At 47.9% G+C, this 25,903-nt stretch overlaps 1 protein-coding gene across 9 annotated transcripts in view; it reads right to left on the reverse strand.

Annotated features, from left to right (window-relative positions):
• Positions 1-25,903, reverse strand: part of Kdm2b (lysine demethylase 2B) — a 129,047-nt gene that overhangs the window by 88,349 nt on the left and 14,795 nt on the right. For 4 of the 9 annotated variants that reach the window (XM_038346739.1, XM_038346736.1, XM_038346737.1 and 1 more), the window contains exons 5-6: positions 10,654-10,832; positions 10,233-10,339 (exon numbers count right to left, since the gene is read on the reverse strand). In XM_038346739.1, coding sequence (XP_038202667.1) covers positions 10,233-10,339; positions 10,654-10,832 — 286 coding nt within the window. The other 5 variants (XM_038346740.1, XM_038346745.1, XM_038346743.1 and 2 more) reach the window with 5 other exon arrangements.

The following is a 25,903-nucleotide window of genomic DNA, read 5'->3' on the forward strand; positions in this document are numbered from 1 at the left end:
AATGCGAGAAGGAGCCCACAGCAGCCTCCCTCCCTGATAAGCACTAGAAGAGGCAGGCAGTCCAGCCTTTAAGGCAGGTACACAGCAGGCTCCCGTTCCTCCCCCTACATGCTACCAGCCCTAGGGGTGCACAGAGCTTGAGTAAGTGGGGGTACCTCACTGGCTTCCAAGTCCAGGCCTGACCAACAATGGTGTTAGCTCCCTTATTGACCCCTACCCACAAGAACCCCAAGGGGCACAAAAGAGCAACCTCCCCTCCCTCATACCCATCTTGACACCTACAGAGGCCCACATACAAGCTTACCCACTGACCTCTTTTCCCTGCTGCACTTTGCTCTTCCGTGGTTTGGGGAAGAGGGATAGAATGGGGTGGGGACCTGCAGGGAGGAGCCAGCAGCAAGCCCAGTGGAGAGAATGGGGGGCGTGGGGCTGGGCTGGTTTGAAGGTTGGAGGGCTCCAGGAGCCCCCTCCTTCTGGTTGCCTTTTGCACCTCTTGTTCAGGTGGACCCCGGGGCTCGGCAATATGCAGGCAGCGTGCGGCGTCCCTCCTCCGGATAGGCTGGAAGGAGCTTTAACCATGTGTCTGCAGGAGTCTGACAAATCAGAAGGCCTCCCCGTACATCAGAGCCCCGCTGCCTAGCAACCCCATCGGAGGGGTGTAGTTGACAGCCCAGGACTGTCACGAAGCTGGCACTAGCGCTGCTGAAGTCCTGACTGGGGCTCCACACACACCCTGCCAGCCCGCCCACCCAAGGCCATGCAAACAGGTCCTGACTCAAGACCTCAGATCTTCCCTCCAAAGAATAGGGGTGGAGAGGTCCTACAGCCCTACCCCACCCTCATGGATCACACTGGCCTCTTTCCTCTAAGCTCCACTTCAAAATATTAGTCCTCATTTCCCTAAAACTAGCTCTTCCTCTCAGGTTTTTTTTTTTTTCTTTTTTAATCTAACCTTGGTTTCCACCCCCTCCAGGCCTCAGCTGAACAGACTAGAGAAAACAATTTAACCTCAGCTCAACACAGACTAGAGAAAACAATTTAAGTGTGCGGGGTGGAGCCAAGAGGACAGGCTTCCTTCTGCCTGTAGCTGGATGCCCACGGGGCACCTACAGCAGGGAGAAAGAAACAGGTTTGGTTTGCCCAGCTCTAGGACCCCTGGGACTGCTTGGTCAAATGGGTCACTCCCACTTAGCCCATCTTCCAGACCCCTCCTACCCCCGCCGCCCCAACCACTCACATAGAAAACTAGGGTTCTCTCTGGCTGTGTTGGCAGGGAAAGTTCTCCAAGTGTCTGCTCTGCCCTCAGGGACCTACTGTTAGAACCTTCCTTCCAGACCAGCCTCTTCTAATGTGGACCTGTCTTTTCAGTGTCCATTCCAGCCCTCAAGCCCTTAACCCTCTCGTTACGCCAAAGTGGCAGTGAGAGAGTGGCTTTGTACTGGTCCCTGCAGTCCAAAGGCAACCCTGCGCTTGTCACCCCAAAGCTCCCACCCGCGCTGACTGGGGGCTTCCTCCTCGATCCTGCTCGCTCTGGCGTGACGCCTTTGCACTGACCTCTACAGCTTCCTCCTCCCAAGCACACCGCAGTCACATGGGCACCCCGGCTCGGCTTGGTGCCACAGCCGCTAGCTAAAGCTTTCCTCTCCGCCAGCCTGCCAGCTAGGCAGGCTAGTAGGCAGGTTTCCGCAATGGCAGGGCTGGACAGCCACGCACGCGACACCCCAACCCCGCCCCCACCACACCAGGTGGCTTCTATGCACACTGCAAGTTAGCAGCTGAGAATTGCTGAAAATCTGTAGCCAAGGAGCACAGTCCTTGAGGGGCTGGAGGCCCAGGATAGAGGAAGGCTCGAGGTATGAGGGGGCACTGCACCTGCCTCACCAACTTTGGGGCGCGGCCTGGGGTCTGCAGAGGCTGGGCGGCCCCACCTCGCCCTTCTCCCTCCAACTTCCAGAAACTCTCCCCGTGGTGGCCCAGGTGGCATCCCCTACGGCTAAGGTCTGATGTAGAGACTCAAGAAAGCTGACGACGGGTGGCAGACAAGAGGCGCCGCGCGGGCGAGAACGTACACACCCCACACTTCCAACCCACCCCGGGAGACACAAAGAACAGCTCAGCGATGCTGGCCATGCATCCCGCGGGCAGAAGGCCACCCACACCCGCCCCACGCGCCACAAAGGAGGTTACCCTCGGCGGCCGTGGAGCGGCTCCCAGGCGTCCCCCTTCCGCAGAGGCTCGAAACACTGCGCGCCAGACCCGTGGGGCGACCGCAGCCAGCCAAGTCCCCTCCACCGCGCTGCCAGGCCCCAGCCCAGGACGCTGGGGCCCTCTCGCGCCGCCTTCCTTCCTCGGGGAGACAGGCGCTGTCTGCGCTCATCCCAGCGCTGAAACTGAACACCCGCGCGCGCGCGGCGCGGAGGCCGACAGCGAGGTGGAAAGGCCGCGGTGACAGAGGAGCACCGGCCACACTAGAACACGCGCGGCCACACGCGGCGGGACCCCTAGCCCACTCCTAAGTTCCCAGGCAGTAGCTTGGAGACTACTGGGTGCGGGTTTTCTGCACCTTTCTGCCCAGGTAGCAACCTAATAAAACCACCTGCCTTAAATATTCCCCACTCTGGCTGGCATAGCTGGAGGGAGGACCAGAGCTAAGATTTCTGGAGAGTCTATGATGGGGAGGGGTGAAGTTCTGGCCCTATTAGCTGTGTGACCTTGGGCAACTTTTTTCCTCTCCCCAGTAATTTCCTAGAAGGAGGTAGTAAGCTGAAGTTTAGCTAGGCATTCTAGAAGACTCTTCCCTTACCTGAGTCTCAATAGCCCCATAACCCTACAGACATAGAAATTATTGCAGGAATTCATTTAGATAAATATCTAATAATTAGAAACTACATTGTTCAACCCAAACTTCACACATTGTAAGCTCATGCCCACCATTTCAGATGAGGAAGCCAATGTTCAGAAGCACAGCCCCTCATCCTGGACACTAGCCTAAAAGGTGGCAAATCTCCCAGTCCCATCCTGATCTACCTGGCCAATAACAACAAAATTTGATGTCACAGGCCAACTTCAATCATTCACTAACTTTAGGCAAAAGAGAGTTCAACTCAACTCAAAAGTCATCCTTCCTCCAAAGCCTTGAGGAGCCAGGAGATGTTGGTATGACTCTCAAGAGGCAGAAACCAAATTCCATTCCTAGGCCAAACAATGTATATCGTGGAAAGTCACAAGGTTAATAGGTTCTAACTAAAGTGTTGACAGTAACCATTGGTTACATTCAGATCCTATAAAAACAGCGTAGCCTCTATGCCACCTTTCAACCCCATGGCCCCACTTCAAGTATGCAAACACTGAACTCATTTCCAGGGGTTTAATGACCCAGGCAGTTCCTTCTCTGTACCTTCTTAGACTGCAACTGGTTAGATTGTTTTCTTAGCAGGTATATGTTTTCCCTAATGGAAGGTAAAAAGAATAGCTCCGGAGAATGTTCTCTTTCTTGGGTGTGAGCACTCTTCATTGGGGAGGTGTCTCTGTCCATGATACTGTGAGTTTCCCTACTTGGTAAGACATGGGTGAACACTTACGATGGGAGCAAATATCTGGACTGAAAGGGGCACGTGGCTCTAACAGATGTGAAGCAGGCCTGGCTGAAGACAGAACTTCAGACCCCAAGGGGCCACATGTGAGACCTCCCATCCCACCTAAGGATGACACTCCACATTTCACATCTGCTGCAAATGCCTGTCTTCCCACAGCATGGGGGACAGGAAGGCCAGGGCAAAGAAAGCCTCCACACAGAAGGACAAGCTGAGTCTCCCAACGAAGAGAAGTGCACGCTGGCCTGACGCCTGAGCATTCAGTAAAACTGTCACCCTGTGTTTTCAGCGTCTCCTTCCAATATAGCCCCCAGATTTTCCAGTCAGCAGCAAAACATACAGTAAAATCGTGAGTGTATGTGGTGGGTGGGGCCAAGCCCCTTCGCAGTCATCTGGGCTGCAAATATGCTTTATCCGAAGCCCCCCTTTTTGCTGGGATTCTGAGCTCCTTGACTGTGGGCCCACAACCTATCATTACACTAGTCACACTCACTGCCAAAAACCCTGTTACAGCAGCTAGGAGTGAGAGACCCACTAATTCCTTTCTGCCATGTCCTACCATGCCCAATCCTCCTTAGTGGAAAAGGTGCACGCATGTCCAGACCTATCGGATGGTGAAGGCTTCCAATGCCCAGGAATTCTTTCAAGGTCCTCCCTTCAAAGGATAGAGCTAAGCTGGGGCTGCGGCTCCATGGGAGAGCACTTGCCTGGCATGTACAAGGCTCTGGGGGTGGGGGGCGGGGAGATCTGGGCATGTAGTTTAGTTGGCAGAGTGTTCACCTGGACAGTATAAAACCCTGGGTTCAGAGTCCAGCATCACATAAAAACAAGACTTGGGAGTGCTGGAGAGATTGCTCAGTGCTAGGAGACTTGCTGCTCTTGCAGAAGACCCAGGCTTGGTTCCCTGCCCACACATGGTAGCTCACAACTGTTTGTTATTCCAGTTCCAGAAGACCAAATACCCTCTTTTGGTCTCTGCAGGGACACATAGTACACACATACATACATACATACATACATATGAAAGAAAAACACACATATAAAATAAAAAATAAATTTTAAAAAATTTAAAACAAGACATGGGGTCACATGTCACATAACTCCAGCAGTCCTGAGGTTGATGCAGGGGAATCAGAAGCTCAAGTCATCTTGAGCAAATTTGAGGCTACATGAGATCTCGTCTCAAAGAAACCACCACCCTTCCAAAAAGGAAAAAAATAAAAATAAAATAAAAAATGAAAAAGATAGAGCTCCATCTCTACCCCCTTAGGGTATGAGCTGGACTAATTAATGAATACAAGAGAAGTCAGAAGTAAATGGGTCATAAGAGCACCATGGCCTCTTGAGTCTTCCCAGAAGCACTCTCTCTGAGGGAACCAGCTGCCACGCCAAGAGGACATTCAAGCAGCCCTGTGAAGTGGTCAACATGGTGAGAAACTCAATGTCCACTGATACCAGCCGCCATGTGAGGCTCCACTTAAGAAGCCTGGTTCTAACTGTCAGATGAATACACCTAAACCTAAGCCTTGACATAAGCTCTGAAGAGCCCTCGAGCAAACCCCCCTGCTGCTGCTTAGATCCCCAACATCACCTTTGGTGTCTTAAGATATGGGGGTTGAAGGGTGAATTGGGGGGTTGTTTTAGACTTGAACTCACAAGTGATCCTCTTGCCTTAGCCCTCCAGGTGCTGGGAGGGATTGCGGACATGAGCCCACCAACTGGTCCTGTATTTTGTTTTGTTGTTTTTCCAAAGGATGTTAAAGTTAAGGGTAATGGCTAAACAACAATAAGCAACCAAGCCAGGGAACTCCCCAGTACTGTTACTGTCCAGGCCGGACTTTTCCAAGGTGACTAATTTTACCCATTCAAAGCATCTCGGCAGGGGGGAGCAGGAGGCTGTGGCGACGGCAGAGATGCAGGTGCTATGGGTATTCATTGCTCACCCGCTTCGCTCTTTTGTACCCTGCTGCTCTGTGTTCCACTGAGACGCATTCAATTATACGACTTCCTTCTTGGCGTGTTTGTCCCCACCACAATATGTGCTCTGTGAGAATGGGGACATGGCTAGCTTAAAGCAGCCTCTTGCACTATAACTAATACATTAACACCCCTAGAAAGCTTTCCTCTCCCTCTGTCTCGTGTACCTAGGGTCCATTCACCTCCCCCTGCCTTAAGAATTTCAACCAAAACCTATTAAAATTCCCAAACCTCTGACCACAATGAAGCGGTATAAATCCTAGAGGCAGGAAAAAAGCCCTAGTGTTAGTCACAAATCCCCTCCACCGCGCAAACCTTTCTTCCATTCAGCTGTCTGTTCTGTAGGCGCCTCCAGCAAGGAAGCACTGTGATTTCCAGAAACAATGTCATTTTAATTAAATTCCACAGAACCATTCCACAGTCCCAGAGGACTCCATCATGGTGAGATTTTTTTTTTCACCTTGCTTATATGAACATTTGAAATCAGCCTTCTTTTTAGTTGAACAAATGGACTATCTCCAAGGTGACACCGTCCTTCCTAGCAAGGTTCAAATTCTATAGCTAGTTCCCATGGCCACTGATGGAGTTTGGAAATCTATTTGAAACACAGTGTCGTCAATATCTCTGAGACACATGAGCCTAAACAGTCACACATTTATGTCCTATTATTTTCATAACTAGAGAGGCCCTAAATGTGTGTGGACTTACTATTTGAAGGAATCTTTGCGGAGTGTGCAGACTAACTGAAGCCCTCAGAAGGGCAGGGCGGACCTCAGTAGGCATTCACATCACCCAGTACAACCTATTTCACATCCTAAATATATGCCCAGGTGTGATCTCCTCTTGTCTGCTGAGATGCAGGCCAGGCAGCAGCCTCCTCACACCTCCAATCAACACAGCAGGAGCAGCTGCAGAATGCAAGCCCACATGAATGCATGCACCCCATCCTGCTCTGCTTAGAGTGTCTCAAGGAAGGGGGGACAGGGCGTACGGTGAAGACTGATGGTTACTCCCGGCACTCAGCGAGTGTAGGCACAAAGATCATGAGCTTTGAGCCAAGCCTGGGTTGTCTATTGAGACCCTCTCAAACAAAACTCCCCAGAACTGGGGAAAATGCTCAGCACTTGTTTGTACCTGCTAGGCCAGTTATGAATACTGGAATTCAAATCACCAGAACTAGGGCCGGGCAGTGGTGGTGCATGCCTTTAATCCCAGCACTCAGGAGGCAGAGGCAGGTGGATCTCTGAGTTTGAGGCCAGCCTGGGCTACAAGAGCTAGTTCCAGGGGCTGGAGAGATGGCTCAGAGGTTAAGAGCATTGCATGCTCTTCCAAAGGTCCTGAGTTCAAATCCCAGCAACCACATGGTGGCTCACAACCATCTGTAATGGGGTCTGGTGCCCTCTTCTGGCCTGTAGGCATACACACAGAATATTGTATAATAAATAAATGAATAAATAAATAAATAAATGTCTGCCCCACCACTACCCAACTCGAGATTTTATTATTTATTTATTTATTTATTTATTTATTTAAAAAGAGCGAGTTCCAGGACAGGCTCCAAAGCTATAGAGAAATCCTGTCTTGAAAAACAAAAAAACAAACAAACAAAACAAAACAACAAACAACAAATCACCAGAACTCACATAAATTCCAGGGTTGTGGCAGCCTGACTGTAATTCTAGCACCTCACGAGGCCAAGACGGGATCCCTGAGGTGACCTGGCAAGCTAGACTGGCTATATTTGAGAGCTCTGGGGTCAACCGAGAGAGCCTTCCCAGATGATTCATTTCAGACCAGAACCAAGACATCTCATGCTTCGGTTGGTGGCCTCATCCCCAAAGGTCAGTGTGGTGATATTTTGTCATCTAACAAATAAAGCTTGCCTGAAGATCAGAGTGCAGAGCTAAGCCACTAGTTAGTCACAGAGACCAGGCAGTGGTGGCACACATCTTTAATCCCAGCACTAAGGAGACAGAGGCAGATGGATCTCTGTGATTTCAGACCACCCTGAGGGCTACAAGAGATTGAATCAGTCTAAAAGAGAAACAGAGCTCACATCTTTGATCCCAGCACTTGGGATCACATGCCTTTAATCCCAGCACTAGGGAGGTGGAGACAGGAGTGATATGGCTGGGTGCAGAGAGGAATATAAGGCGGGAGGAGGCAGGAGCTCAGGGATTTGGTCTGAGGTTTCATAGAGACAGCATCCAGTCTCAGAACTAGTAGAGAAAGAATATCCCATTTGGTCTGAGGATTTCATAGTGGTAAGAACTAGTGGCTAGCTGCCCTGCTTCTCTGAATCTCTCAGCTTTTACCACTAAGATGCTCCATTCCCTGATACTGAGTGCCTGTGTCCTCAGTACCACTAAGATGCTTCATTCCCTGATACTGAGTGCCTGTGTCTTCGGTACCACTAAGATGCTCTATTCCCTGATGCTGAGTGCCTGTGTCCTCAGTACCACTAAGATGCTCCACTCCCTGATACTGAGTGAATGAATGAATGGAAACAGTCACTGCTTCTTTCTTCCAGCTCCATCTTCACCATTTCCTTTTCTCAATCCCTCCCCAGTCCTCACATTTCCTCTGCCCGCCAAAGCCCAGTTAGGCCACAGAGGCAGCCCAATAGGTAAAGCACTTGCTCCACATGCCTGGCCACCTGAGTGACCAATTCCCATAAAAAGACGACTTAGGCACACTGTGGTACACACCAACACACACGTATCACACACACACAGTAGTAATAAACAAATTGTAAAGAAAAGTAGTCAGGCATGGTACTGCATACCTTCTTCAATTAAGGTAAATGGGGGGCAGAGGCAGGTAGATCTCCCAGTTCAAAGTCAGCCTGGTCTACAGAGTGAGTTCCAGAACAGCCAGAACTATATAAAGAGATTGTCTCAAACAAGACAAAGAATAAATAAAACCCTAGTTAAATGCCTCCTGCTCTCCAAGAAGACCCCTTGAGAACAAGGGCTCAAAAGAATTCACCTGCCTGGATTTATTTCCCTCTACCTAGAAACATGGCAACTTGTGCTACAAGACATGCTCTAAATAGGCTGCATGAGGTCCTTAGTCCTGCTCAGCCCTTCATCTGCCCATCTCGAAACACTGTGCTGTGATTTATTCGGAACAGAACAGAATTGGAAACAAGCCCTGCTCCCCTCCCTCTGCACCTGGACCATAGTCTCTTCCTCTGATAAAGCCCAGATCTAAGGATTACAATGAACTTTAGCTTAGAGGGGAAGAAAAACGTCCATGAATTAATGAGAGAGAGAGAGAGAGAGAGAGAGAGAGAGAGAGAGAGAGAGAGAGAGAGAGAGAGACAGAGAGACAGAGACAGAGACAGAGACAGAAAGAGAGAGGAACATTAAAAAAATCCAGGGCCAAGAGTGTTAGCCTGCCTTACAAAGCAGGCACACTGTCTGCATTCAATACAGGCTGAATGGAGGGCTGGGGAAACTAGGAGTTCATGGCTGAGATTTCCTGGGGGCATGGCTGGCAGTGGAGCTAAGCACAGATGCTAATGGAGCCAGGCTGCCAGCGCCAGTCTTTCTGGGAAGCCAGTATCCCCTTCCCATTTTCAGGGACAGAAGCAGAGGGTTTGAAACTGCAGGATTATCTAAGGTGACTTCATTCTCCAGATGGCCCATTATTAAAATCCCTGAATATGAAAGCCCCCCCCCCCAAGTACCACTGTCCACACTGAACAGCAGGCTCAGAACAAGCTGGTCATGTGATGTGTACCGAGGTCTTTCTCTGCTCTCAACTGGGGTAACCTTCCCTACCCTGACCACCCTCCAATCCACAGGGCACCACTGAAGGCACATCACGTGACTGACATTGAACTTTGCTTGGTGAGGTGCTTCTGGATCAGAAGTTCCACGTCTCAACACCAAAGAAAAAAGAAACGGGTTGGACAGACGGTTCTGTGGTTAAAAGCACTGGCTAATCTCACAGTGGGCCAGGTTTAGCTCCTAGCACCCACACTAGAGGTTCACCACTCCTTGTCTTTCCAGGTGATCTGATGCGAAGGTACACACGTGGTGCACACATACACACACAGACACTCACACACATATTAAATAACGAAATCTTTAAAGTGAGAGAAACACTGCCCAGCCTGAGTTCTGTGCTGCTCCTAAAGCAGGGTCCTCTGAAAATGCTACTCCCAGGACAATGTCACATTGAGGGTACAGACCAAACCAGAAAACTGTACCCACACACAGACATGGATTTCACAGAGAGAGTTCCCATCACTCCTCTCAGACCTCCAGAGCAGCTGTGGAGAGGCTCCAGGGCCAACAGGAAGGCAGGCCTGACCCATCACAGCGCCTAAAGGCCTACATCCCACGGACCTGAGAGGCCGGTTTGTTCACACCCAGGGACTCATCTCTCATGTGACTGCTGTGTGCCAGCCGGGGGTCAATCCTTCACCTCTGAAGCAACATGAGACTCTCATCGAGGACTAAGAAGTCCCTTGCCAATACCCACAAGTTTGGAGTTCAGCCCTACCCAGTCCCACCGCCAGCCAAGCAATCTTACTTCTTCACTTTGGGGTACTTCATCTCTGCAAGGGCATTTGTGGCTTCCGTCTGCTTTTCCAATACCCACAAGTTTGGGGTTCAGCCCTCCCCAGTCCCACAGCCAGCCAAGCAATCTTACTTCTTCACTTTGGGGTACTTCATCTCTGCAAGGGCATTTGTGGCTTCCGTCTGCTTTTCCTTAAGGTGCTGGGGCCACATGTTGTCCACCCAGTCCACCAGGTCCACCTGAAAGCCAGTCCATCGTAAGCACCCTCGTGTCTCCTGCAGACATTCCAGAAAGAACTACCCCTCTTCCCGAGGAGTCCCTGGGTGCCTTCAGCTAGGCTGCCCCAACCCATGCCACCCTTCCAGGCACCAGATCCAACTCTTCTTCTACAGTTCCCCACCATGCCCTGAGGGACCAGCCTCAACCACGCCCACCCAGCCATTCCATCTCACACCCATTCCATCTCAAGACGCAAGCAGCGGAGAACCAGGCCTCATGGCAAGCAAGTGGGTGGCAGACAAGGAAGGAAGGGGCCATGAAGGCCTTGGCATACCACAGTGGGGCGCTTGACCAGGTGCTCCAGCTTCGTGTGGCTGAACTCAAGGCTGATGACATTGTACAGTTTGTCCCGCTGTGCCTCTGGTGTCTCGTAGTAACGCACGAACTGGGACATGCTCATCTCGGTACCCTTCTGGGTGTTCACGTCCATCACATCCACCAGTCGGCGACTCCCTGGGGAAAGAATGTACACACTGTTCACTTAGGACTACAGATCCCATGAAGAAGCACCTCCCCTGCCACATCCAACATCTGCTTCTCCTACAGAGCTCGCCACTCTCCTCACCGCTACTCTAAGCCAGCCAAAGTCTGTGGGTATTGGCTCGCTTCATGTCAACTTGACACAGTACTACAGCCAGAGGGAGCCTCAGATGGGAAAAGGCCACCATAAGATCGGACTGCAGGTAAGCCTAGAGAGTAGTGGTTCTCAACCTTCCTAATGCTATACCTCTCGTGCTGGGGTGACCCCCAACCACAAAATTATTTTCATTGCCATTTTATAACTAATTTTGCTACTGTTATGAGTCATAATGTAAATATCTGTGTTTTCCAATGGTCTTAAGTGACCCCTGTGCAAGGGGCTCTCTGGTCAGCCAGCTTAGCCTACACTCACTGAGATGCCTGTCAGTGAGAAACTCTGCCTTATAAAAACAAGGTGGATAACTCCTCAGGAAGGTACCCAAGGTTGTCTGCTGGCCTAGAGACAGACAGGCAGGCACCCACGCATACACACATTCCCACAAGGTCTCATTTCTGGAACTAGAAATTTGGCTCAATTGGTAGCATGCTTGCCTAATACATACAAGGTGCCAGTTTCAGCCTCACGCATTATATAAACCAGGGACACATCCTGTACACCTGTAATTCCAACGCTCAGGAGGCTGAGTAAGGCAGGAGGATCTCCATGGGTCCAAGGCCAGGATGACTTTCTCAGGGAGTCCCAGGCAAGTCTAGACCCGGTCTCAATAAATGAATGAATGAATGAATGAATGAATGATCAATCTAAGGAGGAAAAAACCCTAGTCTGTAAAGGCAACAGATAACTTGGTTTCTTTGAACCTCGGTCTTCATCTTATCAGTCCTTCTGCTAGATTGAGTGTGAGGAAGAAAACACACGATTCCTCAAATAATTGGCACAGGGTCCAGAATGTAATGATGCTTCATTACCCCCAGCACGGATCTCAACAGCTGAAGATTATACTGTTTTCTTGTCTTTCTTCCCTGCACCATGGGTGCTGGCACCTCACAGTTCCACAACAAGACTCTGGAGAAAGGGGCCTGGCCTACGCACAAGCTAGACAATGAGCAAATATCAAGTATGAGGTGGAACCCCATATCACCTACGAATGGCAGCACAAGGAAAAGAGCAAGAAGAGCAAGTGTCTCCTGGTGAGGACAGTCCAGCCTTCTTCTCTGATGGAGGATTCTCATTGGCTAATAAACAAACTGCCTTGGCCAGCCCTTAGGTGGGTGGAGTAGACAGAACAGGAAGAAGGAAGTGAGGTAGATGGCTCAGTCAGATGCCACACCTCTCCTAAGTTAGGCAGACCGCTGTGCCTCTCCTCAGGGAGATAGATGCAATGAAGCCAGCCACCAGGTCAGACATGCTGAATCTTTCCCAGTAAGACACCACTCGTGGTGTTACACAGATTGTTAGATATGGGTTAGTCAAGATGTGATTAAGAGGCTGAAACTAATGGGTCAAGCAGTGTTTAAAAGAATACAATTTTGTGTTGTTATTTCGGGGTATAAGCTAGCCGGTGGCTGGGAGCCGGGCAGGATGAAAAGCAGGCCTGCTCGCTCATCACTACACTTCTCGGCCTCTGACAACATCCCAGAGAAAAGGGAACAGAGACAGACCCTCCAGGTGAGGGCCGGATCCCACCAGCAAGCAAACCTTTGACCTTTCTTTGCTCATTTGTGAAATGGGAAAACAGGTGTCTCTGGAACTTCCACCAGAGAGGGGAGCATACAGACACAAAGCAGCCTGCCAAGTTCTTGGTGATTCATGAAGGAAGCTGGTGCCTCCTTGTGTGACACTCGAGATGAACAGGACTGTGGTGGGAACCCCAACATCTGGTCTGAAAGGACCCTAATTCCTTACTATCTCAGTGACAAATACATGGTCCATGGAGACTTACAGACACCTAACAACAATCAAAGTTGAACCCTTTCATTTACCTCAACCCTCACCCAGAGTTAGCACACAACCACCTCAGGGCCAGCAGTCAATCCAGCCCATGGCCTGCTTTTCTGACTGCTTGGTTTTGGTTTTGGTTTTTGAGTCAGTGTAGCCTGTAGTTTAGGCTGGCCTTAGCTCTACAGCCCAGAAGGAACTGGAACTCTTGATCTTCCTGCCCCCACCTCCCAAATGCTGAGAACACAAGCATGTTTTTAGAAGACAGATCTCCCTACATAGCCCAAAATGATCTTGAACTCAGAACCCTCCTGCCGTGCTCTCCCGACTCCGGGACAGCACAGGCACACCACGCTTGGCTCTGTTGCCTTTTTGACCTTTGTTCCTTTTAAAAAGAGGATCTTGCTATATATTGTCCTGTCTGGTCCCAGAACTCACTATATAGTCGAAGTTGACTGCAAAACTCTTGATGAAGCCGAGAAGTGGTGGCACACACCTTTAATTCCAACACTCAGGAGGCAGAGGCAGAAGGATCTCTATGAGTTCGAGGTCAGCCTGGTCTACAGAACAAGTTCCAGGACAGCCAGGACACCACAAAGAAACCCTGCCTCAAAAAAACAAAAAACAAAATCAAAAAACAAAATCAAATGCTGAAAGGAGTGCATAGCCGAATTCAGCACCTGTCAGTTTTTTAATCCTTGATTTCTTTTATTTTTTGAGACAGGGTCTCACCATGTGTCTCTGCCTGGTCATGAACTCACTGAGATCCACCTGCCTCTGCCTTCTGGCGAAGACTTGATTTTTATTCCTCTAGAAAGTGTTACGTTTCTCTCACTTTCTGACCTGCATGTGCCTTCAACACTTTTCACACTGATTTTCTGCCCCTTAATACTGAAAGCACACTTGATCCTGTCCCAGACACAACTAACACACGGTTTGTGGCTTGGACAACTCCGTAAGAACCTCAAATCTCAAAGCACGAACTGTTCAAAGTCTGCTTTCGCACACACGACACACGCAGAGTTTGAGGTTTGCCTGAACTTCTTGGTAAGAAAGTAAACAACCCTATTGCTGGGGTTTGGACAACCTAGCTTTGCTTGAGGCTTGTACTGCAGGAAACTCTACAACGATTGTATGTCAAAGGCCAGACCATTTCTGAGTGCCTCTAAACGTCACCCCAGAAGAACATTTTTTTTTTATGTTCCTAAACGCAGTGGTAGAAAGACTATTTCACAATCGTGAAAATGATTGAAATCCACAAAAGTCTGTTTGGCTCCGATCAGCAGGCACTGATTCTGTATCATCCGCAGTGCCAGAGCTGAGCACCTGCGGCAGAAAGCGCATCGCTCGCAAAGCCCTGAATGTTTGCTTTCTGGTTCTTTCCGAGAAGTCTACCGACCCTTGCACCAAATAGCCCTCGATGAACCTGAACGCGGAATCAAGTTAACAGCTCGTCACTTTCAACACTTCCTGCCCAGCTCTGGGCAGAGAACTGTCCTTGTAACAGCCCAACGGCCAGTACTGGTGAGATGGAACACCTCTCATGAAGCAGAAGCTGAGCCATAAAAATAACTCCTCAAACACACAGAACCACCCAGGTGGTGTTCTTATCTGTTGACTTCAAGGTCTGGTTTTCAGGGCAACCCTGAAGGAAAGTGGGACCAACTGCTTTACAAATGAGGAAGAGTACAGCCACACTCAGAGCGATGACTCATGACTCGTGTCCCCTGGAACATGCCCTTCCTACCAATTACAGTGTTGCCGTTTGCTGGGCTGCACAGGCACACCCCTCCACAAGCACTTTCATGGCCCACTGCTCTGTGAGGCAGAACTCCACTTATACTTACTGGACGCATGAAAGACTGCATGCTTGGACAACTAACGTGCCCAAGCATGCCCAGTCGGTACACATAGCTGGATTTGGAGCTAATTCACGGCAACAACAGGGCTCAGGCTCTAAAGCTGCCCCGGCAATGCTACATATTTTTACCACATGCCAAGGTTGCCTTCAACCATTCCAGTTATCAGTGGCTAGTTGCAGCCACTAGATACTAGGAAGCAGACCCAAGCTAAAACTCTTTGTGTTTGCACTGGGAAGGTGCATATCCACCAGGGGGCATCCCTGGTCTTTGCTGAAGAGTCAGGCCACACTTGCACATACTAGTTTCTTAGCAGTCAAAGGGCCTAGAACCAGTGCTGTCAGAGTTCCACCTGAGAGAGAACCCGCTATTGGCACCCACAAATTCTCTTCCCCTTCGGACAGCCTCCTATTCTGTCCACCTCTCCACCCTAACTTTGCTCAGGATCTAGTAGTAGGTAATTGCGTAGCACTAGGATCAGGGAAAAAGTATCACCATTACAGCCCCAGAGGCTGCTGCAGACCTGCCAAGTGAAGGCACTGAGTGTGAAAAGTGCACAGATATAGATACATGGAGGCAAGACACTCATTATATAAACAAATATGTAAATAAGTAAAATACAGGGCTACATAGACACTGCCTCAAATACAATCAAAGCCAGGTGTGGTAGTGTATACTTTTACTCCAAGTACTTGGGAGGCAGAGCTAGGAACTCAGACCTCTGAGTTTCAGGACAGCCGAAGCTACAAAAAGGAATTCTACCTGAAAAACATTCTCAAAGAATTAATAAAAGCCTTCTTACTTAGATCTACACAGAGAGCCAGGCAGCGGTGGCACACACCTTTAATTCCAGCACTCAGGAAGCAGAGGCAGGCAGATCTATGTGAGTTCGTGACCAGCCTACAAAAGTTGAGTACAGGACAGGCTTCAAAGCTATACAAAAAAGAAAAAAGAAAAAAGAAAAAAAAAAAAACCTGTCTTAGGGGTGGGGTTGGGGAGAACTATACAGAGGTAGAGGAACCATTAATTTCAATGCTTGGGAAGCAGAGGCAGTTTGAGACCAGCCTGGTCTACAAGGGAGTGCCAGGGGGGCCAAGGCTACATAGTTAAGACCCTGCCCCAATAAACAAACAAGCTACAGCTGGGCGGGTGGTGGCAAACGCCTTTAATCCCAGCACTAAGGAGGCAGAGGCAGGGGGATCTCTGAGTTCGAGGCCAGCCTGGTCTACAAAAGCTAGTTCCAGGACAGGCTCCAAAGCCACAGAGAAACCCTGTCTCAAAACATCAAAAAACAAAACAAAACAAAAACACCCCAGCAGCCCAGGTTGGTGTGGGACAAGGAAGACAGGATTCAAGCCACATAGCTGGGCTTTCCCTTAGAAAACCTCTGAGCGGGATCATTAGTGTGGGACTTCTCTTAGAGCCGACACGCTACGTTCAGACTCATTCAGACTCAGCTCATTTCCCATCAGTGTGATTAAGGGAAGTTGGAGCCGAGGGGTAAAATGTGGTTTGAGGGGTCACTGGGGACAGCCTGTCAGCCTGCCTGAGCTGGGTATACACCTATAATCCAGCATTCAGGAGAACAGAGAGTCTGAGGCCAGCATGTGCTACATAGTGAGACCCTGTCTCAAAAACTGGGTCTCTGAGGAAGAAGAGCCTCAGCGCTATACAGGACAGTTCACCACAGAGACAGACAAGTCAGCTCAGTCGCAAGATAGTACCAGGTGACTAGGACAGGCCGCCGCTGGAACCCAAGAAAGATAGATCCACATTAGAGGACCTCAGGTTCCCCAGTCAATGGATCACCAGGAATTTTCCCACCTGGGAGCAATGCTTCTTAAGTGGTCCAGCAAGATCATGTTTGCCTTCCTCTGACCTCTCTCTCCATCTTGGTCTCATTGGCTCTCACAGCTTACAGACTGCAAATGAATCCAACAGACTGCAGCTGCAGAAATAAACCCGTAGCCCTGTGGCTCCTGATCTGAATCAGGCCCCATCAGTCAGTTCCAAGAGTTGTGGGCTCATAGCCAGGAGGAGGCTGCCCAAGGTCACCTTGATGCTAACAGAAAGCACATACAAGCAGTGGCCCAAGTGTTTGGAAGGGACACAGCTATGTTCCACATCACAGCGCCGAAATACCATTAATCACCAGGGGTCTTCAGAGCTGGCTTTTACGCTGCTTCTAGAAGTACCTGCTCATCCATCTCCCGCGGGTAACATTGTTAGATGGGATCCTAAGTGCAGGTTTGTACATTCCTCTGCTTCAGTTTCCAACAGTGACACCTTGGGTTCCCCTCTTGCTCTGACAGAACTGCCAAAGGCACGTGGTAAGCCCGACAGTCGGGGTCCCCCACAAAGACTCTGTTCCAAAGTAAAGAGTGTAGGAAAGGGAGGCCAGCCCAGGGAGACACTGTGACTCGAGACAAGTCTCCCCAGATCTAGACACGTATGAGGTGGGATGGAGGCAAAGGACCAACTCTCTTCTCGACACTCACCTCGACACCCGCAAATGAGCTCTGGGACTGTGCCCATGCCTCAAGATTCTGACCTTCGTGGACAGCAAGGTAAGACCCAAGTCCAAGGCAGGCTCAACGGGTAAAGGAGCTGACGGCTAAGCTACACCTACAACCTTGAGTTCTGCCCTTGGAAACCACATGACGGAAAGAGCAGTAACTGACTCCTGAACGTTGATCCCTGACCTCCACACAATCCTACACATACAAAATAAATTTCAAAATGTTTTTTAAAAAAAGGAAAAACAACAATGACAACACTAACCTAGAGAGATTAACAAACAAATCTGATCTAAATGTAACCACACAAGGAAATCAGAGAAGTTACCCAAGCCAGCGACAAGGAAATTTTCTGAACGATGGAGGCTGAGAGCCACAACACTATGCAGAGGTTATGAAAACAGACTGTGTGACAGCAATCTCAGCACTTCAGAGCCTGGGGCAGGAGGACCACCACAAATCCAAGGCTATCCTGGGCTATGAAACCCTGTCCTCAAAAGGTTAAAAAAAAAAAAAAAACAGTCAAACAAAACAAACAAAAAGCTCTCTGTGTTCACATGGATGTGCGCAGTCTTGGCTCTTCCACTCACTGGTTATCCAATCAGGGACAAACGGCTCTGAACCCTCAATTTTTTGTTTTAGTTTTGCTATGTTAGGGTTTACATACAGTAGATAAGCACTCTTATCTCTGAGGTATAACCAGCCCTGAGCCTCAGTTTTGACTTCTACAAAATGGGCATGAGAGGTATAACTCAGTGGTAGAGTGCTTGCCCAGCAGTTTGAGACGCTGGGTTCAATTCCCAAAACCAGGAAACAGAAAAGACAGGAGAGGTCCTTGGCTTATAGTATCTCTGTCAGTGGTGGATAAGGCCATTAATGACAGCCCCCAACTTAAGGTGATTAGACATGACTTTCTTACTTTATGACAGTGTAAAAGAAAAACACATTCAGAAAACAAAACAAAACAAAATAATAAAAAAAATACTTTGAATTCTGAGTTTTGATCTGTTCCCAGGCAATCCAATACTTTCTGGAAGGCAGCAACAGCCAGCCAATGCTCCTACTCAGCCCTGTGATCATGATGCTGAACGGCTGGTACCCTACCGTGTGCTGTTGCTAGGCAGTGTTTAGGAGCACAGACACAGAAAATGTGTTGTCTACTGCTTTTCCTCTAACAATGCTTTTATTAGTATAGACCCTACTGTACATCAAGAAGCGCTTGTGTTTGTTATTTAAGGAGTTACCCCTGGAGGACAGGGATTCAAGCTGGTAAGAAGCAGTAGGAGGGTATGTACAGTTTCCCTAATCTGACGATTATTAGGGATTTAACTTCGTATCAAATCTGTCAGATGGGAAGGAATCTGAAATCCCAACTTTTCTTGGGGTCACAATTCTGCTTCATGCCCTCCCCACCACCCTGCATTTCCGTCCTTCTGGACAGCTGGGACCTTCCACAACTGCTTGTCTTATCTTGACTTCTGCCTTGAGCTCAAATTTAATGGCGCTAGGACCCAACAAAACCTACAACCACACCCAAGTCACTTTTCCTCTGGGATCGAACAAAAGCCTCGTCTTCCATGCGCCGAAATTCAAGCCCACATCTGAAGCAGATGGCCACAGATCATCTGAGGAACTCAGCGGGCAGAGAGCCAGTCCTCAGTCCTCGTCTGTGAGCTATGGAAGCAGGGCCAGAGGAAGGCTCAGAACCTTCTCCCAGATTAAAACTGGAAAAAGATGGTGCTGGCAATCGTAAAGCAGTTGCCAGGTACACAAAATGATCTTGGTTTACATTCCCAGTGTATCAGGTTATAAAATAATTAACAAACAAATAAAAAATCTATACCAAAGAAATTCTTAATTTGCTATTAATGTGTGTGTGTCACATATGTGTCTGCACCAAGTGGGTCTTGGTGATTGAACTCTGGTCATCAGGCTTGGCAGTAAGTGACTTCACCCATCTGACCAAAGTCTACAATTATAAACAAAGCTTTGAAAGGTCTGAACCTAGGATGGTACACAGGGTGACAATTCCAGCAATCAAGAGACTAAAGGCAAGAGGACTGAGTTTGAGGCCAGCCTGGGATGGATAGCGAGACCTCTGTCAAGAAAGGAAAGAAGCTGGTGCAGTGGTGCACGCCTTTAATCCCAGCACTGAAGCAGAGGTAGGGGGTTTCTGTGAGTTTGAGGCCAGCCTGGTCTACATAGTGAGCTCCAAAACAGTCAGGACATATAGAAAACCTATTTCAGGGCTGGAAAGAGGGCTCACAACCAAAAGTATAAGAAAACCTATTTCAAAAAACCAAAAAAAAAAAAAAAAAAAAAAAAAAAGTAAATAAATTGGATGGCTCACAGGTTAAGAGCACTGTCTGCACCACGTGGAAGATAACAACCCTCGGCACCCCTAGTTCTGGAGATCTGACCTCCTCGGGCACTGCAACTGTAGCACACAAATATACACACAAAATATCCATACACCTGCTTCAAAAAATTGAAAAAAAGAAAAGGAGGCTAAACATAATATAATATGTCTTTGATCCCAGCACTCAGAGGACAGAAGCAGAAGATTCTGTTGGCTCTTTCCAGCCTGGTCTACATAGTGAGTTCCAGGTCAGCCTAGCTAATAACACAATCTTTTTTTTTTTTTTTTTTGGTTCTTCGAGACAGGGTTTCCCTGTAGTTTCTAGAACCTGTCATGGAACTAGCTCTTGTAGACCAGGTTGGTCTCGAACTCAGAGATCCGCCTGCCTCTGCCTCCCGAGTACTGGGATTAAAGGCATGCGCCACCACCGCCCGGCATAGTAAAACAATCTTAAAAAAAAAAAAAAAAAAAAAAAAAGAGGCCTAGTGGTGCACTTGAGAGGCAGACAGATGGATCTCTGTGAGTTTGAGACCAGCCTGGTCCGCAGAGTGAGTTCCAGGACAGCCAGGACTACAGAGAAATACTCTCAAAAAAAAGAAAGGAAAGATAGGGGACTGGAAAGATGGATCAGCAGTTAAAAGAACTGGCTGCTCTTCCAGAGGACCTGGGTTTAATTCCCAGCATCCACATGGTGGCTCACAACCATCTGTAATGAGAGCTGATGCCCTCGTCTGCCCTGCAGGTATACATGCAGGTAGAACACAGTATACATAATAAATCTTTTTTAAAAAGAAAAGAAAGATAGACAAGAGGCAGGAAGATCAGTAGTTAGTTCAAAACCATCTTCTGCTACACAGCGAGTTCAAGGCTGGCCTGGGCTACATGAGACCTTACCTTAAATAAATTGTTTCATTTTAAAATAAGTAAAAGGTGGGGCTGAAGAGGTGGTGATGTGGGTAAGTGCTAGCTGCACAAGAGAATAGACGGGCGTTCCACCTCTATGCATGGAAAAGCTAGGGTGGGGCTGAGTGGCTGAAAGCCCTGCTGGACGTGGGAACAGGCGGTTCTGGGGGCTTGTCAGATGCGAGCTCCTGGTTCAGTCAGAGAACAAGGGCCAGGGAGAGAATAAATAGCTAGCGACATGGCTCATATAAAGGAGCTTGCTGCCAGGCTTGAGTTTGAGCCATACAATAATAAATGTCATTTCAAAGAATTTAAAACAGCCAGGCAGTGGTGGTGCATCCCTTTAATCCCAGAATTCAGGAGGCAGAAGCAGGTGGAACTCTGTGAGTTTGAGGCCAGCCTGGCCTACAATATAAGCTGCAGAACAGCCAGAGCTACAATGAAATCCTGTCTCAATAAATTAATTAATTAAAAGTAATATGAATAAATAAAATGGAGCACTATAGAGAAAAACATCCAACATCAACCTCCGGGCTTCATATCCTCACGGAAGCCTGTATCCACACACACATGTACACACAGTGCACATACATACATACTCAAACACACAAAAGAGATCTAAGGTTAAGTCAGCCACCTCAGATGTCCAAGATAGAGGATCTGTAGTCTTTCCCCTAAATTCAGCCTACTGAGAGCCGAGCCCACACCTCCCAAGTCCGGCCACTTGGCACACAAAGGCATGAGTCAAAAGTGAACAGAGAAATAGGGAGCCATACTCAGAGCCAGAACCTGGCTCTACTGCCCACGAGCGGAGTAGTTGGTCCCTCAGAGCCTGGGGCTTCCCAACCCAGAATACTGAACAACTAATTCACAGAATTACTGGTGAGAACAAAATAAACTCATATTGCAAACATTCAGTAAGAGACAAGGGGCCATCACCATAATTAGATCGATGAATACTGAGTGAAATAATTCTCCTGCAAATTTTTTTTTTAAAAAGGGGCCAAAGAGCATCAGTTAACTCCAATATCCCTTTAGAGAAAAAGCTAATACACAGCCATCACCTCACCAAGATAAGTTACCTTTCCTGAGACCTAAAGTATCGGGAGAAGGGGTGCAGATGCAGCGTCAAATTCCTTTAATCCCAGTACTCTGAAGGCAGAAAAAGGGGATCTTTGAGTTCAAGTTCTTTCTGATCTACAGATTCTCTCCTTCCAGCTCCTTTACTCCTTGAATACCCAAATACTAGATGTAAAAATAGCCTAGTGTCCTAAAATGAAGTGCCCAGGATAGAGACCCCACAGCCCACATAACACCCTAGGTTATGGTGGTGTGGTGGGAAAACTAGGCTTCTCCAAATAGATTCCTTGTTGAACCATCAATGTCCAGAGTGCCTAGGACTGAAATTAGCTAGAAAAGATCAACACACTTTTGAGAACAATCATAGATTCATATTATCAGATTCAACCAATCTCAGATTGAAAACATTTCAGGAAAAAAAATTCTGACCAGGCACAGTATGAGTTTAATATTCATACCTATAATCCCAGAAACCAGGAAGGAGAGGCCAGCCTGGACTACTTCAAGAGACCCTGTCTCAAATACACTTCAGCTTTGGGGCTAAGAATTCAACTTGTCTAGTACTTGCAGCCGTATGTTGGACACCTCAGCACCAAAATAAATAAATAAATAACATAAAGCAAATAAAGCGTGTCTATATTGGACGTGTTCAGACTTATTTTCCTATCAGTATCATTATGGCAAATATATCATGACTACTTACATGGCACTAACATTGTATTAATGAAATTATTTTAGGGGTGCATTAAACCATATGAGAAAATATGTGCAGATTGGCCACAAATACCAAATCATTTTATACATGCATGCAGATTTCAGCATCTTCAGATGGTAGCACCATTGAGACTTACAGGCTAAGTCCCCCACAGCCTAAGGGACACCTTAACCATATGCTAGAATGAAAGAAACAAGAAAAAGCACTCTAACGAAAATTGTTCACTGCGTGGCACTACATATCAGTGTGAACTTCCTGAGTGCGACTGACTCTTCTACGCAGGTCCTGTAGGAGGATGCTCGGCTTCTTAGGAGACCTCTACTGCAACTAATTCTCAAGCAGCGAAACAAAGTATGTGTGTCTCCATGTTTATGCAGAAGAATGCTTATTTTGAAGTTCAACATTTTTCAGTATAAAATATTTACTATCTTCCACCCACCTTAAAATCTCCTTTGTAAACATTGAGAAACAAAGGGAGCTAGGGAGGTCTATCCAGCGACAGAGTCACTTAATGTCCCTGGGTCTCATTCGCAGCACCATGAAATAGAGGGGGGATATGGAGCCCCACGAGATGGCTCAGGAGTGAAGAACACTGCTGGTACTCTTGCAAGGATCAAATAATATCCCCAGCACACACATAGCTCATGACTATCTGTAACTCCAGTTCCGGAGGATCAGATCTCTCTTCTGGCCTCAGCAGGTACCAGGCACGTATGTGGTACACAGACACACATGCAGGCAAATACTCACAGTATAAAATAAAATAACTGAGTGAGCTTTTTAAAATAAACCGCCAGGCTGGTAGGATGGCCGAATGCATGGAAGCACTCACTGTCAAGCCTAACAGCCTGGGTTCAATCCCTAGGGTCCACATGGCTCGGGAAGGAGAGCCAACTCCTGCAAGATGTTCTCTGACTGACTACACATGCGTGCCATGGCGCCAAGCTCTCATACAAATGCACACATGGAAACCCAGGCACACATCAAAAACTAAATAAATGATAAAAAAGCGAACTTACAGACAGACACTTGTGGTGTCTCCAGCGGTCAGAGGCTTGGCTTACAACGGCAATGGAGGGAGGTGATGGAAACATGTTAAAAGGTTTTAAGGCTTGGAGCCAGGCGAAATAGTGCACATTTGTAATCCCAGCACCAGAAGTGGTAGCAAAAGGATCAAGAGTTCGAAGCCAGCCCTGACTACCTACGGAGGTGGAAGCTAGCTTTGATTATATGAAAGCCTGTGGCAGGGCCTAGTTAGTTCTCCTGGGATCTTGGCTAGTCCTTGGAGAGGACATTTCCAAAAGCCTTGGCCTGGCTCCACCCAGCACGCCACCTCCTTGGATGGCAGTGCAATTATTTGCACCCATATGTTCTCAAGCTATTGTGATGTGCCATGAGGTGACACAGCTGAGAACTGCCACTGGAGTGGAGCCAAATGTCAGAAGCAGCACTAAATCATTTTCTTCAGAGAGCCTGGTTTACTTCTGTCATCAGACAATGAAAAGCTAAGACAAGATTCCAGCCGATTCAACAAGACAAAGAAAATAAACTAAAAGGCATCAAATGGAAGAAGTACCATAGATAGTCTCAGATATGCGTGGGGATTCACACGTATAATTCTAGCACTTAGGAGGCTGCGGCAGGAGGCTGCCACAGGCCAAAGGCCAGCCTGGGTTACAGTGTAAAAGTCTATTGCAAAAAGAAACAATAATGCAGATAATACAACTGGCTAATTTAAAATAACCTAATACACAAACACACAAACACACACACAAAGCAGAGGCTGAGGGAGGTAGCTCAGTGGGGAAGAACACTTGCTCTATAAGTGTGAGGACCTGAGTTCGAAACCCCAGCACCCTCGTAAAAAGCCAGTTATGTCAGCATAGACATGTACCCTCACCACCGATGGGCAGATCCTGAAAACTAGCTATCGATCTAGACTGGAGAAAATGGGGAGCTGCTAGTTCAGAAGAGAATCTGTCTCAAAACAACAAGGAAAACCCGAAAGAGCACCTGCCATCATGCTCTGGCCTCTGAATAATCGGTCATGGGTATTCACATCCACATGTGTATGCAACACACACAGAGAATTTAAAAAAAGAAAAAAAAAGAAAAGAAAAGCCGATTACCTAGGAATAAGTCTAGTAAGAGATGTAGGTTGTGGGATTAATCCCTTCTTTTTATTGTGATGATTAATCTCCTTGTCAGTTTGATTGGATTGAGAAACATTGGGGAGGTGAGAGACGGGTTCCTCTGGGTATGCCTGCAAGAACGTTTCCAGACTCCCTGGATCCTGAGGGCGGGGAGGCCTGAATGATTTAATATACTGAAAATCTGAACGGACTACTGGGAGGAGGAAGAACTGAGGAAGGTGGGGCCTGACTGAAAGAAGTGGGTAACCAGAGCCCATTCTTAGGAACTGGATGTTGCTGTGACCCCTTCCTGTTACAGTAATACATTGTTACAAGTAATACTTATAACAGTAATACATCAACCATGCGCTAAAGAAGCCCCCAACCACACATACCCCACTCCACCCCCTTTCTACCAAACACACCAGTCCATTTGGCCCTGGACTGAACCCTCAGAGACTGAACCACACTAAGTCTCCCTGTGCCCCCAGAGTTGTAGCCCCCAGAGTTCAATCACGGTTACAGAAAAGTAACTTACATTACGTTCACTGATCAGAATTCAATGTGATAAAAAGCCATTTTTCCATTTCTGCTTAAAGGAACTCTTAGATGTGTATTTCGTATTTTATTTTGTGTCTTGCCTACATGTATGTATGTATACCACATGTGTGCCTGGTGCCCTGGGAGGTAAAAAAAAGGGCATCAGATTTGTGAACCAGAGTTGTGGGCAGTTGTGAGCAGCCACGTGGGTGCTGGGAAGCAAATCCAGGTCCTCTGCAAGAGCAGCGAGCACTCTGGGAAGCAAATCCAGGTCCTCTGCACGAGCAGCGAGCACTCCTAACCACTGAGCTGTCTCTCCAGCTCCCATTTCTCTACAATAACAGTGTTTCTTTTCTTCTACTTTACTTACTTGTTTATTTTGAGGAAGGATCTCACTATGTAGCCTTGGCTGGCCTGGAAATCACTCTGTAAACCAGAATTCCCTCAAACTCAGAGATCTGCCTCCCGAGTTCTGGGACTAAAGGAGTGACCATCACTCCCGGGATATAACTGTTTTTGTTGTTGTTGTTTTTAGCTAGCCTAGCCCAACCTGGAATTTTCAGTCCTACCTCCATCACTCCTCAGCCTCTTATACTGCTAGAATTACAGAATGTGCATCACTGGACCCAAACTCAGATTTGCCAAAACTGCAACAAGATGATTCTAAATGTCACAGAGAGAGGCGGGGAATGTACAGTTCAACCACGAGTGTTGCCAAGCATGCGGAGGCCCTGGGTTGATGCTCACATGCAAAATAAAAACAAGCTGGGTGTGACGGCAGACTCGTGTAATCTCAGCACTTACACTGAGGCAGGAGGATCACCAAGAACTCGAAGTCAGCCTGAACTACTAAATACTGAGTTGAGGACCAACCTGAACACAAAGTGAGATCCTATCCCAAAAAAGCAAAAGAAGAAGAAGAAAATAAAAACAAAAAACTAGCCGGGCGGTGGTGGCGCACGCCTTTAATCCCAGCACTCGGGAGGCAGAGGCAGGCGGATCTC

This window comes from Arvicola amphibius, chromosome 10 (genome assembly GCF_903992535.2).
Source record: "Arvicola amphibius chromosome 10, mArvAmp1.2, whole genome shotgun sequence".
NCBI classification, from domain to species: Eukaryota; Metazoa; Chordata; class Mammalia; order Rodentia; family Cricetidae; genus Arvicola; species Arvicola amphibius.